Source organism: Lepidothrix coronata, unplaced genomic scaffold, assembly GCF_001604755.1.
Source record: "Lepidothrix coronata isolate B3197 unplaced genomic scaffold, Lepidothrix_coronata-1.0 Scaffold323, whole genome shotgun sequence".
Lineage (NCBI taxonomy): Eukaryota > Metazoa > Chordata > Aves > Passeriformes > Pipridae > Lepidothrix > Lepidothrix coronata.
The window spans coordinates 11,687-28,615 of NW_016690503.1; the positions used below are offsets into that span (position 1 = coordinate 11,687).

Genomic DNA, 16,929 nt, shown 5'->3' on the forward strand with positions numbered 1-16,929 from the left:
CCCCTCGGCTGCCGACGCAGCCGCAGCGGGAAGGCCACGGGGCCTCCACACAAGCTGGCACGGGCTCCTTGGGAGAAGTGCCGGCTGGTGGCCCTCCCGAACACGGGGCTGTGACACACAGAAGGAACGTGGGGGCAAGGGCACCAATGCTGCTCCCATCCCGTTGCCCGGGGCTGCACCAAAATCAGCAGCTCTGGCAAGTCCTCGCCCAAGGAGACCTGTCACCGCCCCCAGTCCTGGCAGGGCTGGTGCCCGTCTCCTGCCGGACACAGCTGTGTCCCCGGGGCACTTCTCTGCCACAGGGCGGCCAAAGCCAACGAGCACTGATGTCTGTGCTCTTGCAGGGGGCTGTTGGGAGTGGCAGCTGGAGCAATTGGTGGCTGTGCTTGGCAGCTGTCAGAAAGCAGAAGCTGTTGCTTCCTCCAGGAATGATTTTTGCATGCAAGTGATGACCTGCAGCACAAAAACATCTTTTCTGTGAAGGCAAAGAAGAATCTGGCCTTTAATAATCCTAAATTCAGGAAACCAGGAATCCACATTATTTTCCACTGCTCAGAGCAAGAAGTGTAAAATCAAGCTGCAAACTTCCCAAGTTCATTGGCACAACCTGGAAAGGTAAAAGATTTGCAAGTTTGCTTCCCACCCCAAACCAGCAACTCCTTTGCCTTAACAGGGTCCATTAAGAGTCAATTGCAAAAAATAAACACTAAACTGAGGCAAAAATAAATAAATAAATTGGATATTGTTTGGTTTTCAAACACTTTTCTGTTAAGAGCTAATAACATAAGAATTTCATTAAGGTATAAAAGCTGTCAAGGAATGGAAGTTCACTCAGTGTTACAAAAGCACCTCACACAAAGAGGGATATTGCAAAAAACACTAATCCTCCCTCCAGTACAGGTAGATAAGTGGCCAGTAAAGTACAGCTCTCCCCTCTTCTGCCCTGGATGACAACCAGGACCACTGACAGAAAAAGAAGAGTCCTAGATATTCCTTCTGCTCTCCATAACCAAAGCTCTGCAAAACCACAGAGGCTGCCTTCAAACTGGATCCAGTTTCAGTCCAGGCCTCTCACCTTCCACACAGCTCCCTCCCCAACATTCCCACCAACACCAAATCCTCCCAAACATTCCCACAGAACCCCTCAACACCCACCCCGCCCCAGCATCTCTGGCTGATCCCTCTGCAGAGCCTTCCCACCCTCCAGGAGATGCCCTGGTTGTCCTGCAAGTGCCTGGGGACGGCACTCAGGATCATCTGCTCCACCACCTTCCCTGGTACTGAGGGCAGGCTGCCAGGCCCATAGTTTCCCACATCATCCTTCCCACCCTTCTTGCACGAGGGCCTTCCATTTGCTCATTTCCAAGCAACTGGCAAGTCTCTCCACTTAACCAGGACTGCTGGTCAGTGATCTAAAGCAGCTACCGAGCTCTTTCTCCAGCTCCCTCATTACTCTCCAGTAACAGAGAACATTCCACAAGAAAGCAACTTGCGCCACAAGAGGCTTAGAGGAGACCCCTCAGCACTGCTATGTCCTGAAGGAACACCACTGGGCTTGACATGGAGCTCCAGGCAAGCTTACAACCAGCTGCCTCACTTGCAGCCCAGCCTTGGCCAGCATCCACACGGGGAGGCAGGATTGCTGGGGGGCACTGCAGGGACCCAGGGGGACAGGACTGGCTGGCCTGTGTACACGTGGCACCCCCTCACACCCCCAGGATCACCCTCAACCCAGAAAAACCCTCCCGTGGCAGCAGAGAGGAGCATACAGCACCTCCCAGGGTATCTCAGCTGAATTTGCCCCCAGTTTAAGCTCTGCTAATGCCCAGCTGCCAAAAAGGCCTACCTGGATCTCTCCAGGATGCACAGAACGAGCCAATGAGCAGGATGCTTTAGCAGACAAACCTTCCAACCCCAGCCATAAAGTCATGGAGTCTGAGAGTCATGGAATGGCTCTTTTTATAGCATGAAAACACTGGTCTGCATTTGTGTCTCTCTTTTTGTGTCATGAGCTACAATTTCTGAGGAACGGAAACAGATTTCCCCAAACCAGAAAAATAATCTCTGGAAACTTTCTTGGAGGAGGCTGGGGTTGCCACCCAGGATCACAGGTCCCAAAACCATAGATCAAAAGACTCCACGAGATGCCTTGGGTGAGCCTTTCATAGATTCTGGAGCTGGGATTTTTTCCAAAGGAGAAAAATCACCTCAGGTAGCATCCTGGGAGTGGTGTGGGGCTGACACCTGGGATCTCAGGTCCTGAAATCAGAGATCAAAACACTCTAGGAGATCCCTGGGAGGAGTGTCAGAGTATTCCTGGAGGAAACAGTTTCCATGAAATGAGAATTATACTGAATATATCAGGTATCTGTTTGATCTCTCCTGCATGTGCTCAGTCCAAAGTTGCAGCTTGGAGCAGATTTTAACACTATTAAGACACACGTTTTCCTGTGTGTTCCTTTTGTTAGGTGAGAAGCACAGAGAGGGTTCACTGTTTTATATGAACACAGCTCACAGCTGCTTATGGCTGGGATTTCACAGAAGTTGGGAAAGGCTTGGGGACAATTCCTACTGAATTGCTTTGAGGTATGGACAAAATTGGCTGCCAACATCTATCTACAGTTTACTTTGTCTGGCAGTATGTGATGTAATGCTACTCACCACGAGTCCCCCACTGCACAGCAGAGGGAACATTTTCCTGCTCTGAAACTGAAAGAACTGAAAAAAGAGTTCCTGGAATTCCAAGAGAGGACAGAAAATTAATTCCATTAAGCATTTTACGGTTAAAAAATTTGCAAGGCAACCCTAGTTTGGTTAAAGCCAAGAGCTAGGTGAAATCCAAACAGTCATGTCCTCTCAAGACACATCACAGTGTGACACTTGAATAATTCAGTTTCAGCAAGAAGAAATTTAAATGCAGAGTAATCTCACAGACAGGTGTAAAGGTGTCCAGAATTTGGAAAAACCAACCAGGGCTGTCGACACAGCCTGAGCTGAATTTATTTAAATAGGCTTTTCTATCCTGCTTATCTGCACAAGTGTAAGGAGCAGGATGAAGGAAGTGATCATTCCCCTTTAGCCAGCTGCTTCCTTCATTATATTTTTCTGGGGCCAAAAGCATCTGAAGAGGCACAGACTCCCAGCATGATTTGCTTGTTGGTGGAGATGATGCTCATATCTCTGGGGACAGGGAACCCAAGCCAGGTGACATGAGGCTGCTGTGCCAGCTCCCCTCTGCTTGGGACCCACACTGGGCAGACAGTAAGGAGAACAACACAGTTAAAATCCTCTTGCCTCACCATTAGCAATTTATTAACCTGTCAGTCTTCCAGCTCTGGCTATGAATGTCCAATGGCACCGTGGCCTGAGCAGAGGCACTTGCTGTGCTGGGGGAAGGCTGGAGCCCTGGGGCCCAGGCTGTGCCCTGATGCCAACCACCTCAGGGCTTCCTGCTTCAGCCGCCCCTTCTCCAAAGTGGGAACAATGGTGGTGACTTCACCTCTGAGGTGCTGGGAAGCCAGATGCCATCAGCCGGGGGACAAAACCATAAGAAAATTGAGTGAAGCACTCCTTTTTTCCACATATGTGGGGGAGGACAGGTGCCCTTCCCCTCCCAGCACAGGCTCCAGACAGTGCTTTAAAAGCTGTCACTGGCACCCACAGTACAGAGCCCAGCTCAGCAGGGATTGTGCAGGGTCCCCCATCATAATACTGGGCACTATGGTGAGGCCCAAAATCCCACACTCTTAGTACAGCCAGCCAGCCTGGGAGGATAAAGGCAGCCTTGCTCTACTCAGGATGAGAGTCTGTCCAGACGTGGAACACAACACAGAGCTTGGCAGCTTTCTAAGATCTTCCAAATGGTTTGAAAAGGCACTTCACTCCCCATCCCAGGATGGAGAATATACCTGGGAAAAACCTTAAAAAGGGAATGTTTAGAAGAGGTTCAACAGCAAGCAGAGGCTCTGCAGCACCAGGGCAGCACCCCTCCCTGGCAGAGGGAGCAGTCCACATGCTAAGGTCAGCATTGAGACGTCCCACGCAGCACACACCCCCGTGGTCCCACACAGCCGCCGGTACCCAAGCCAAGTCCAAGGCCCTGGCAGCCCCAGTGGCCCAGGTTCAGGCAGACATGGTTTCCTGCACAGCCTGCCCTGCCCCTCCCCAGGGCCCCAGCCCAGCTCGCAGCTGCCCAGCCAGGGGGCTGTCGGGGTGCAGGCGGCAGAACCGGCCCAGCGCCCAGATGGGGAAGACGTTGCGGTACGCAGTGTAACTGATGGCACACGACTTGTTGAACACCCCGGCAATGTTCTCCTAGGACAGAAGCAGAGAGCAGAATGGTATGAGTGACACAGGACTGTAGGGTGTTCAGGAACCCCTTGGGAAGATTAAAGATGTACCTGAGGCCAGTCCCCATTGGGCAGCTGCTTATCAATCAACACTTTAATGCCTCTTTCCAGCACGTCGATGTCAGGGTACCTGTAAAGCACAAGAGAGATGTGAGCACCCTCATCCCAACTATCTGCAACACCCCATCCATGAACTTGGGGAACTCAACCACCTCCAGCCTGCCCCAAGCTTGTCCCAGGCATGCTGAATGCTTTGGAAAGGGCCCCCCACAATCCTAGGACACCAGAACATTTTCCCAGGCTGGAGGCCTGTAGTTGTGATCAAAACCTTTGCTTTGCATTGGCCCACACCAGCCAAGCCCAAGGCCCCACAACCCAGCCTGCATCTCCCATCTCCCTGAGCACTCGGGGCCAGGTGAGGCTGCTCCTACCTGACAGCCATGAGCCCCAGCAGGGCCCAGCAGGTGTTGTGGATCTGTGATTCAGCACTCTGAACATACGTGCGCTGCTCGCAGGACTCAAAATCCTCTCCCCACCCGCCATCTGCCATCTGCTTGGAGAGGAGGAACTGGCAGGCCTGGGCCACCTCTCGGCACGCAGCCCTGCAGGGACGGGGCACAGAGTCAAGACAGGACTGGGGACAGGGAACGTTTGGGCACCCACGGTTCTCAGCTGTAAAGAGAAGCTGTGCCCACAGTGAGTGCCCTGGCCATATTGCTCCTGGGAGAAGCAGTCCCTGAGGCAGGAGAGTCCATGCACAGCAAAGGCATCCCCCTAGCCCCACCATGGAGTCCTGCCCTGACCCAGGAGGCAGGTAGGGGCAGGGCACCCAGACAGCCCCTTCTCACCCATCACGGTATGTGTGTTGCATGCAGGCAAACGCCTCCAGACCGAACCAGGTGCCGTAGGTGAAGCAAACCCCCCAGCTCCTAGGAGGAAGGGGAGAGCAGCACTGTCAGGGGTGCGAGGCCCCAGGAAGAGGGAGGCTGTGACATGGCTGTGTTCACAGAACAGCAGAGAGCCAGGCACAGAGCTGCAGCCTGCCTTCCCCTATGGCACAGCCATGTCCAGTCCCACCACTCCTGCTCCCAGCTAACCCAGGTGTCAGCAGAACTGGAACCACCCTGACCCCCAAGGCTTCTCAGGGTCTTGTGCAATGAACAAGGTACCTGCTCCACCTGGGCTGCAGGGAGAGTAATGGAGAGCAAAGCACAGCAGCTAGAGGAGGATCAGCCCCTGCTTCTCCTCCCACAGATCCTACCAGTCAGGAATGCCTGCCATCATGATCCCTCTCACTCTGGGGCAGCCAGAAGAAAACTGGGCACTGGGAATACAGCTTACCCTTCCCAGGACCCATCCGCTCGCTGCTTCTTGCGACAGAAATCCAGGCCCTTCTGCAGAGTCTCCCTGGACAGAAGAGAAGCCACCCACTTCACAAGCAGCTCAAACTCAGTGTCTGCTTCACTGGGAGCTCCATCAGCCCCTCTGAGGCTTTGATGGGTCCCGTTATTGGAAGGCAGAAGAGGCAAAAGCATGCAGACAGGCAGCTACATGGTTCAGGATATATGTAGGTATAACATGTGGGTGTATGTGCCCCAGCTGGGGCTTCTCTGCCTCATGGCATTGGCAAACAGGGACCCAGTCTGCAACTGGCTGCAAGAGCAAGACAATTGCTAAGTCAAGAGGCAGACAGATCTCCACCAGTTTCTCCCAGCCTGATCCCAAACAGTCTATGCCTTGCTCCTTGGGACAGGCAGGGCCCCAGACTCTTGCAGGGCGCTCTAGTTTGGAGAAGTCACCAGTATCCAGGCTGGCCACCGCCGGGGCTGCCCCATGCCAGTGTAGAGATCCAGGCAAGACCCCTAACAGGACTCAGCAGGGGCTGTGCCAAGAGGCCATGGCAGGCAGCTTGAGAAGTGCAGCCTGTCTTCTCCCCTGCCCAGCTCTCATCTGAGAGCTTCACCTGATCTCCAGGGCTCGGTGCTCAGGGAACTCGCTCTGGAAGTGTCTCAGTGCCTGCATGACAGCCGACGTGCACTCCACGTACGTGTAGTCGATCATGATGTCACCTGCCAGCAGGTGAAAGGTATCACTGCCACAGCCCCTTTGTGGGGGAGTCTGCGGGTCAGCTGCTGCCAGCCTCTCCCTCAGACCCACAGCACACTGATCCTACATTAGACACCCACTGGGCATGGGGAGGCCAGGCCACTTTGTCCCTTCACAGTGGGCAGAAAAACCAGCCCCCACAGCTCCCCTTACCAAACACCTCCGAGGGGTTCAGCATCTCCAGTAAGTGGCCTCCTCGCTTGGTTTCATACGTGGCAAAGCCTCCATCCGAGTTCCTCATGCTCAGCAACTGCCCAGACAAGCAGAGAAGAGCTGGGACTAGCTCACAGGCAGTACCACCCCAGTCTGGCCCCCAAGCCAGGTATGAGGACAAAGTCAGACCCACAGGTCTATGGGGCTGGCAGACAACCAAGGTCTCAAACCACAGGGACAGGCAGGCCCAATCTAGGCCATCACATCACATTATGTTACATAGGCAGCTCTGTATCACAGCCAAGAGAGTGTTGCCACACCAGGCCTCAGATCTAACCAGATCTAATACCAGATCTAACAACCACTCAGGCCTTGACTTCTCTTACAGGTTTACCTGTCTGCATTTCCCTTGGCCCTAATTTTTGCAGCACTTACCACATTCACAGCATCAAAGAGGCGCTCGGGGGGCACGAGATTAGCTATGAAGGGACACTTCTCCTGCAGCAGCATGACCGCCTTCAGCCCCTCTGCTGTGCAGTCTGCCACAATCCAGCCACAGTCCCGCGTGCTGAAGGGGAAGCCACCCTGGAAATGGATCAGGTGAGCTCAGCACCTTCCCCTGACCTTGTAGGGGGGCAAGTGTTGCCCCTCATTCCTGTTCCCCCTGCCCAAATCCCCACCCTGGTCACAAGTCCTTCGGAGACCAGTCCCAGTCACCGTACCTTGTTCATATGGCGATAGTATTTCTGGTAGTCAGGTGGGTTCTCCGGGATCTGCAGGAGGCAAGAAACAAGTGAGGGCAGCCTGGAGGTGCCTGGCTGCAGGACCACGGGCTGAAACCATTGCAGGTGCAGAACAATGTGCAAGTGCACAGCACTTGTCTTTCACTGAGGGAAGCAGACAGAGAAGAGGTCAGCTCTGGAGCAAAGAGTGCTCAAGAGAAATCACCTTTTGGCCTGGTTTAAGCAAGTGTTGCTAAAGTCCCCCCTTTGGAAGCTTTCCTGCCAGGGAACTATCTGCTTTGAATGCTCCCATTGGCAACACTGTGAACAAGACTGACTGCATCTGCACCAAGCTGCTGGTGACAGTGACCCCCACCTTGAGCCACTGGCCTGGCCAGCAGAACTGAGCTCATACAGTCACTAGCCAAGGGGCCTGGGTTTCCCAGAACGGTGCCTCAAATGTGTTGGTAAAACAAGGCAAAAAAGGCAAAGAAGCCTAAGCTTTAAGTTTTGTAGCCTCTCTAAGCTCAGGCAGCCAACCCAAATATCCCTGGGCCTGGCCAAGGTCCTCACCAAGCTGCAAAGATGGTTCCCTGAAAACAGGGAGCAGAAAACAGGAGGTTGTCCCTAGAACTTTGCTAGTCCAGCCCTTCAGAAGAGCTCTTCAGAAGGCAACAGATGCATCAAACAGGGTTCTGAGCAGAAGCCAAGTGTGCACAACCAGCCCACCAAAGGGCTCTGCTCACCTGGGAGAACCTGAGGAACTCATGGGCGTTCTGGAGGCAGGATGTGAATTCAGGCATCTCCTGAGCTTCTGCCTAGAAAAAGAGGCACACAGTCAGCACTCAACAAGGAGCTGTGGCCACCAAACATGCTCTGAGCAGATGAATGTTTGCCTAGCTCAGTAACAGGATGCCAGGACAGAACTGACACAGCAGAGCTCCAACAGAGTGCATAGCAGGAGCTCTGGTATTCGGGGACATGTGAGAGGAAAACCTTTTCCCAAGGCAGCACGTAGCACTGCAGGGTTCATTACCTCCAAGAAGGCTTGGATGGCAAAGGCAGTATCCCAGAGCTGGGATCCATTTGTGCCCTGCAAGAGAGAATGTTGATAGTGAGAGGCAGGTGCTAGCCAGCACCCTGACCCAGATGTGGGGTCTATGGGGCAGCACATCCTTCCCACATCACACCCACTAGCTGCCTCCACCCTGTGTCTGTTTTATGCCATTCAGCATCACAGCTGATATGCTGGCACAAGGGGACAGATGCAGCAGGTAAAGGGACAGCAATGGAACAGGAAATAAGATAGCTGCTTCAGCCTGCTCTGTGCACAGCCAAGGCAGGAGCTCTGGCAAGCGCTAAGGAGCAGCAGGACACAACGGCTCTGAGAGAAGCAGAGCTCGGACCACATGCAGGATCAGGGGCCTGGCTTTCTTCTTCCCTTCTCCCAGAGCCTGTGGGAATGAAGGAAATGGAGGCCTAGAGCTGCCCCCTCAGCTCACAGCCACAGAGAGGCAAACTAGCAGGACAGGCACTATTCCCTCCTGGCACAGCTGGTGGAAGTGGCAGTGAGACAGAGAAGGCCATCAGGCACCAGAGGTGAGGTGCCAGGAGCTCAGGCTCGGGATGAACACGCTATCCCATTACTCCATGGGCTGCCCCAGCATGCCATGGTCCCTTCAGCCATAGATGAACTCCTACAGCACTTCACCTGCATCTTCATGCCGTCAAGGCCCAGCCTGTGGGAGGAGAGAGCACAGTGATGCAGCATAGGCACAGCGGGAGCACCAGGAAGCAGGTCGGCAGCCCCAGTGATCCACAGGGATCAGAGCCCTGTGCCGTGCCAGGAGGGTCACACTCAGCCCTTACCAGAGATAGTCCGGGATCCTGGAAACATGCTCCTGAAAAGCTGGGGAGTTCTTCCCATCCACAAACCAGCGAACTAGCATGTTGATCGTCTTGGAAATCTGCCACAAGGAGCACTGTCATTGCTCTGGACAGAGCTTCTTCCAGCCCCAGAGACATAGATCCCTCCCACCCAGCACAAAGCCATCCAGAGGTTGTCCTGGCCTTGATCCCAATGGCTCCATCACCCAGCATAGCTGAGTTAGTGGGGCAGGTGCCATGACATTACTCCAGAGCTTCTCCTCACAGCATTTCTCTGGACCTCAAGGACAGGTACCCCTCACCAGCTATCCCCATGCTCTCTGCATCTCCTGTGCCCTGTTGGCCTTACGCTCTTAAAGATCAGGAGTTAAGCAAGATCTGGTGATTATTGGTTACATGCCACAAATGCAAAGCTCTGGGGAAGGGCACAAGCTGGTCCCTAAATAACAAAGGGCGAGATATTTAAAGGATTAACAGCATATGTCCTACTGGCCCGATGCTGATGCACTTGGTGAATCTATCATCAGCTTTGATGTGGTCGTAGAGCTCTGTGATGGCTCGCTGCCGCAGGTGAGTGCTGTGGTGGGCTTCATACATGTTCATGATGGCTACAGGAGAAAAAAGGGACATGCAATGAAAACAAAAACCCACCCTGCGCAGCCAGATTCATTTGCTGTGGCAGGCTGCACCCTGGCTCACACCACGACCCGTTGAGGAAAGCGTAGAACTGCTCTGCCCCAGAGCAGCCCGAGGACCTGGGCACAAGGCCCTGATGCTCTCAGGGAGGGAGAAGCCCATGGATCACATAATCCATGTCTCCATCCCAGCTCCAGAGCATACAGCAGTAGCTGCCAGCAGACCCTGAAGAGCCCCCATGGTGCAAGGCAGGTTCAGCTGCACGAGCAGCAGCAGAGAGGGGCAGGGGACAGGGCCCCCCACGCTCACCATAGGCAGCGCCCAGCAGCCAGCTGTGCGGGGTGTACACGTCACAGGCAGCCACGTTGTTCCTCTGCGCTGGCCAGTCTATGCTGGCATAGTCCTGCACGTACAGCTCCTGGCACGAGACAACACAGGGCATCAGTCTGGTAAGCTGGGAGCAAGCGCCCAGGAGCAGTTACTCTGCTGTCTGACAGAGTGACCACGCAGGGATAAGAGATGCCGCTTCGCAAGCCAGAGGCCGGCGCACAAGGACATGGCCAAGCGCAGCAGGCAGTCACGGAGCCATGTATCCTTGTCCAGGAGGATCAGCTCCTTCCTTACCTGCCGCAGGCTCCGTATGAGCTCATCCTCTTCTGCTGACAAACGCTTGGCGTAACAGTAGCTCATGGGAAGGTAAACCTGGCGGCAGTGACACCAGAGCCGGGATGGGTGGGCTGGGAACCACGTGGGAAGCAGCCTGATTGCAACAGAGAAGGTTGTGAGGAACAAGGAGGGCCTAGGGCAACACGGAGAGATGGTGTGTGGAATTCACACCTTTTCCTGTCCCCTGCACCAGGGGATATAAACACAGCCTGACCCTGCTGAGATCCCCCCAGCAGGGGTGCTCCCTCCACACCAGAGCCAGCAGACACTGCTCCTGGCCTAGATGACAGAGGGCAAGGAGGACCTTGAGCTCAGAGAAGAGGGAGGGGAGAAGCCAGTTCAGTCATGTGGGACTTTGAAGGCAGAGGCCCAGACTGACAGTTACTGGCATTTGATGACAAAGCACCAGCAGCCCTTGGTCCTGTGCAGCCCCTGATTTCCCCCAGAGGTCATGTCACACACTTTCCCTCTCTGACACCCAGCAGCCCTCTGAATAATCAGAGAGGATACAAGTGAGGGTTAGGGCTGGTAGCCTTACATGTGGCTGTCCCCTCTGCTAAAGGCCCAGTTCTGGCTGGCCAGAAGATACTGGTGACAGGCAGGGAGCACACAGATGTATCAGGGATCCTGTGGGTAATGCTAACTGGGCTGAGCTCTGGCACCTCCCTCGGGTGCAGTGTTCAGTGCTATCCACCCACTGGCCGGCCTGCTGCTGGCTCCCAGCTGACAAGCAGCCTGACCACCTCTAGTTCCAGACCATAGCTGGAGTTATCCCAGCAAACACCAGTGCCTGAGACAGTTCTGGGTCGAGGCTGGCGGCAGGACTGACAACATCTCCTCCCTCCACAGCGAGGGGGGCACATACCACATCTCTGGGAGAAGCGTGTTCATTCCCTCCCAGCTGTAAACGTTCAAGACAGCCAGCCAGAACTTGCCCCAGGAAGGGATTCCCACAGCACCTCCTGCAGAGAACAGTATCAGCTTACAGGGTTAACGCAGCCAAGCCAGCTCCCTTCTTTCTTCCCCATCACAGGGCCCACTTCTCCCCATATTTGGGAACACACTACTCAGGCTGGGACGCACGTCCCGAAACAGGGCAAGCAGGCGATGGTACAAAAACATAACACAGCTTCCCATCACTAACTGAAAACACAGGTGCCACCAAGGGCAAGCAAGAGCAACAGTACTTCCACTACCTGGCAGCCCCCCATGTTCTATGCTGCCCTTCAAGTTCCATGTAGCCCTCAGGTCCAGCCAGACCTCTCTGACCAGTGTCCCAGCCCCATGGCTGACCTTTGCTGTGCAGGTTGACACGGGCCCGCACGATGTCAGGGTCATCCGGTCCGAGCCCCAAGATCCTCAGCGCTACGTAGTTGAGTGCTGTGCCAAACACCGTTGATTTGTCTTCCACATGCCTGTCAGGCACATATACAGAGACACCACGGCCATTAGCCAGCTACTGGCATTAGCCAGACATAATCCGCTGCGCAGGGCTGTCTATGTTGGGGTGAAGTGGAATGCTGGGGGTTACTGTGAAAAAGGGGGACCCAACTAATCCAGGAAGAAACATTGTTCTGCACTACCCAGTCGCACATGATGCTTTGGCATGTAGTGACACAGAGGAGATATGGCCAGACTTGATGCTCTGGCCATCTCTGTGACAAACAGAGTACCTGAAGTGCTGCACAAACCAAGTCCAACCACCCAGAGCTATCACAGGTGCCGAGCCCCCCTCCCTGAGCCTGGGCACATCTGACAGCAGCTCCAAGTGCTGGACCTTGGAGAGGCCATCCCTCAAAGAAGCATCTTTGCTACTCACAAGCCCCAGCCTCCGTCCGGGAGCTGCACAGAGCGCAGGTAACGTATCATCTCCTTCCGGAACCCCTCCGGCAGCTGGATTTTGGCCGTGTGGCAGGTGATGAGGAGACCTGGAGGACCAGACGGGCCGGCACTGTACAGAGCCGAACTGCACACACCCACCCCCGGGCAGGTGCCCCAGGCTTACCTGGCAGCAGGAACAGCGGCCCGCCGTAGTCGCCCGCCCAGTGCCCATCCTCGGCCTGCAGGGCCGCGTAGAACCGCATCCCCTTGCGGGCCGCCTCCCGGGCCGAGTCGGCCGCCGGCAGCGCCCGCAGCGCCGCGCCCTGCGGGGAGACAGCGGCACCTCAGCGGGGCGCCCCGGGAGCGGCCCCGCCGCCCCGCCCGGGCCCCTCGCACCGTGTCCAGCCCGAGGCTGTGCTGCTCCAGCGCCGTCTGCGCCCGCGGCTCTCCGACATCGCCATCGCCATCGCCATCCCCCAGGTAGCGCCAGCGCTGCCGCCCACCTTCGCAGCGCAGCCGCCAGGCCGGCAGCTCCGTGGCCGCCGCCGAGCGCCGAGGGCCGCCCCGCCGCCGAACCGCCCTGGGGGACACGGGCACCCTGAGCCGCGGCCGCCACCGCGCTCCACCCTATGGGACCGCGCTGCCCGACGCCACCGTCGCGCCCAATCCCGATTCCACCACCGGGACCCACCCGCTGCCCGCTGCCATCGCCGCTCCCGGTCCCGCTCCCGGTCCCGCTCCCGGTCCCGCTCCCGCTCCCGGTCCCGCTCCCGCCGCCGGGGCCGCGCCGGACCCACCTGGTCCCACATCGCCTCACGGGCGGCAGCCAATGGGGGCGCGAGGCCGGGCAGAAGCCCCGCCCCCGGCCGTCCCCTCACGGCTCCTCCCGCCCCGCCCGCCATTCCCGGCTGGGAGCAGGGGGCGGAATCCCGTGTCCTGAACGTCTGACCCGGCCACACGGACCGCGCTGCTTGCCCAAGACTGCACACCCCGACAGCCCTCCCGTCCCTTTGGGGGACAGCGCCAACCCCCAGAGCGACTGTCCCCACCTCCCTGCACCCCCAGAGCCCAGCCAGTGGTTCCCATCGTTAATGGCAATAACAAACCTGGGTACCCAGCTCATGTTTTTAGCCCTTCAAAGCCCCTCGGCTCAGGAAGGCTCCGAAAAGGAGCTACAAACGCCATCAGGCACACAGGGGTGTAAATTCCAGAGATGCCGTACTTGCTGTGTTGAAAGGGCTGGGAATTTGTGCATGTGTGACGGTGCGAATTTATCATGGACTTTGTTAAATGGAGTGATAAGATTTCTTTCTGCTGCTTTTCAGAGTGACTTGGCTTCCCTCATGCCACAGAAGTGACACCAGATCAAGCTCAGCTGGTGGAAAACCCCGTCCACATCCGTGCACTGCCTGGCACAGCCACTCCTAGGGACCTCAGGGGGCCCAGGGATGAAAGAGCTACTCCCAAATGTGGCACCCATCAGCATCCCAGGACAGAAACATGCCTGTCTCTTACTACTTATAATACTTAATACTTATAGTATATAATGCACACTACAAGTTGAATTTAAATTGCTCCTCTGCTAGCAAATAGCTCTTTACTCATGTCCAGCATCACCTCAGGGATTATTTGGAAAGGATGCAGTAATTTTATTTGTGATTTAAAGAATTAATTTGGTATTTATTTTATAAACTAGGCTTATTTTTGGTTTAAGACAAAAAGAATTGTCGTAATGAATCTGCTGAGATGAGCTTCATGTAAGCATCTCCACTGCCTTGCAGATGCCAAAATCTCTAGATAATTTATGGGAATGTTTGTCTAAAGGCCGTGGTGGAAGATAAACCTCTTGGATTTATTTTTCTGTCTTTATACAACCTGCCTGCCTCCAAAATTTTTAATAATTGCCAAACTGCTTTTATCTCAGCATTATTTTTATACAAGTTTTTCTATGTCTGGCACTCAGCTGAACTCAGCCAGGAACAAGCTCACCTCTGGCTGCTGGGTTTGTAGCTTCAGACATGGACTCAGTGCCCATGGACAGAGCTGGGGAACCTGCTCCCTGCAACGCTGCTCTCTGTGCTGGCACTGTGAGTGCTACAGAGGCAGAAGCAGCTTCTTCACCCTCCCACCCAAATTCCACTGCTTTCATTGCTTTTTTCTCCCAATTCAATGACTGCTGGCCTTTGTCTCATAGTCTGGCAGAGCCTGGCGCCACACACATCAGAGAGACAAAGAAATAGGCTGGCTTGTCTCTCTGAGCCTGGTATGAAGAGCCCACATTGTGTTTTACCACAGAGAGGGAGACAGGCAGAGGGCTGAAGTGTTTTGCTCAGCCTTGGGCACTGTAAAACCCCCTTGTTTCTTTAAACACATCAGCCCAAAGTGCTGGCCAGGAAGCACTGACTCTGAGGAAAGGAGCCCCAAGGTCACACTCTCCTGATCAAAGATCAGGACATGAATTTTAAAATAACAGAAGCGGCTCTTTGGGCAGCACTGAAAGCACAGCCAGCTCACAGCCCCCCACCCATGCCCAGACCTCCTGGACTGTCACTGGCTGGGTCAGGGATGACCCAGGAGACCAGTGTTTGCCAGGATATGAGCCTGGACAAGGATCAGGGAAGTCCCTTGGAGCTGCTCATTAGCAGAGTCAGGAAAGGAGCAAGGTTTTTGGTGTTCCCACCTGATCCTACTGCTCCTTCCCACTTATCAGCAGATCATTCCAGACCGCACCTGTAAAATAGAGAAGTCAGAATGATTTGGGGGTGAAATGAACAGTAAGAATCATCAGGGAAGGGTATTTCAAGACTGTTTGCGTTTTGATCTGTCAAATGCTAATTTTTCTGTTTCATTTTAATGAAAGGTCACTTTCCAGAATGACATCAGAAAATGGTTTAAAGAAGCTGAGCTAGGACCTCATCTCTGACTAGAAATTATGTGCTTTAATGCATTTCTTGGCTAAGGACCGAGCTAACAGATCTACCAGATCAAATTGCCATCAGCAGAGAAAAATACTGTTTCTTTCCTGCTGACAGAGAGCCCCATTTATAGCCAGCTCTTACATGAATGCAAATATCCATGGAAAAAATCAAATAGTGCAAGACTGTTGACAAACTACCTCTGCACTAGAAACACCATTGCCTAAAAGCATCCCTGCTGTCCCTGCCAGTCCAACCAGAGCACAGATAACTGGTGTAGTTTGCAATGCCATAAATGCAAGAATTTCAGGGGGCAGATAAATATTTAGAGTCAACATACTCAGACTTAATGCTAGGGAAATTATTTTTTCCCAAACCAGTGTTTGAACCTGTTACAAAAGCTTCCATGAGCTGATGTAAAGAAATGATCAATGTAGATGGGTTTCTTTCACACCAGTATATGAAAAAGTTTTTAAGTAACATGGTAGGTGGTGTCTCAGTAGATTTGGGGAACGCAGGAACTGCCAGGAAATGTGTCTGTCCAGCAACCTGGTCTTGCCTCTTCAAAGGGACTTTTTTTTTTTTTTAAGAGGTCCAGACCTTCATCCCACCCCCCAAGCATATGTATAAGGCTCTTACCCTTTCCACATTTCTCTGCAGGAGCTGAGTGTGGCAACAAAATGGGCTCTTCATCATGGGCACTGTTCACCCGTCTTCTTAGTTAGCAGGAGTGCCACATTCTGAGTCACGCTGAGCCTGAAATCCAACAAAGGCCTCCGACATAAAGCAGTTACTGATTGAGTCCCAGATCGAGTGCTGAACTGAAAAAGGTGTAAATGGCAACATGCCACAACAGTAACATCAGACAGCTTCAACTTTGGCTCATACCATCTTATTCCTGGGAAACAGCGTGACTTCGCAATGAAATACAGTGAAACTTGCTTTCTTCAGCATGTTCTCTGTGTTTATTAACCATTTGCTTTGTCCTGTGCCACCGGGAACAGTCTAGGTGAAAGATGCTGCTTGCTGCTCTTGCTGTTTGTCACCTGCTGCTCTTGCTGTTTCTCACTTACTGCCCTCCACATCCTCCTTCCCTGCTGGCCTGCCTGCCAGTCCCCACACAGCGTCCCCTCCATCGGGTCTGTGCACAAGCATGAAGGGGGATCTCTGGTGGAAAGGAAACTTCCAGCTCTTGAGTTTAGACAAAAGTGCACATATATAATGCCGGTTAACGGTGGCTGCTGGGGCTGGCAGGGGACCTGGGAGCCCCCCGCGTGGCTGCGACACGGACAGCAGGTACACGCAGGCAGGAGATTCCTGCCCCCCCAGTCACAAGGGTGGTGTCACAGTGACTGGACGAGTGACAGCCGTATGAGAACCCACGGCCCCTCCAAGCAGCTTTTCGCCGGGGTATGGCAGGCACACCCCGGAGCCGGCACTCTTTCCCCAGCAGGGATCCGGGAGGGGCGGCTGCTGTCCATCAAGCACTGAGAGCCCGATACAATCGTGATTGCCCCGCAAAGGCACGGGGAGGGGGCAGAGAAGACGCGGTCAGGCGAGTCTCAGGGGTGCACAGTGAAGGGACAAAGGGCCACAGCGGCTCCCACGTGGGCGGCCGTGGGCTGGCGGCGGGTCAGCGCCACTGCGGGCAGCACTGCGGGCCCGGAGCCCGGC

At 54.5% G+C, this 16,929-nt stretch overlaps 1 protein-coding gene and 1 long non-coding RNA gene across 2 annotated transcripts; both read right to left on the bottom strand.

The window, feature by feature from the left end:
* Window positions 1-4,011: 4,011 nt before the first annotated feature.
* On the bottom strand, window positions 4,012-12,914 carry LSS (lanosterol synthase (2,3-oxidosqualene-lanosterol cyclase)). Its single transcript, XM_017838094.1, has 21 exons — window positions 12,737-12,914; window positions 12,525-12,663; window positions 12,339-12,447; window positions 11,813-11,934; window positions 11,385-11,481; window positions 10,478-10,613; window positions 10,163-10,271; window positions 9,707-9,825; window positions 9,200-9,297; window positions 9,042-9,069; window positions 8,367-8,423; window positions 8,077-8,148; window positions 7,331-7,381; window positions 7,044-7,193; window positions 6,609-6,705; window positions 6,313-6,418; window positions 5,691-5,756; window positions 5,198-5,278; window positions 4,781-4,951; window positions 4,401-4,479; window positions 4,012-4,314 (listed from the first exon to the last, which is right to left on the bottom strand). The coding sequence occupies exons 2-21, from the start codon at window positions 12,601-12,603 to the stop codon at window positions 4,123-4,125; spliced, it is 2,019 nt and encodes a 672-aa protein (XP_017693583.1). The 5' UTR covers window positions 12,604-12,663; window positions 12,737-12,914; the 3' UTR covers window positions 4,012-4,122.
* Window positions 12,915-14,436: 1,522 nt separating this feature from the next.
* On the bottom strand, window positions 14,437-16,204 carry LOC108508898. The gene is made up of 3 exons (XR_001878542.1): window positions 16,144-16,204; window positions 15,895-16,076; window positions 14,437-15,070 (listed from the first exon to the last, which is right to left on the bottom strand). It is a non-coding gene; the product is annotated as an uncharacterized LOC108508898 (long non-coding RNA).
* Window positions 16,205-16,929: the final 725 nt, after the last annotated feature.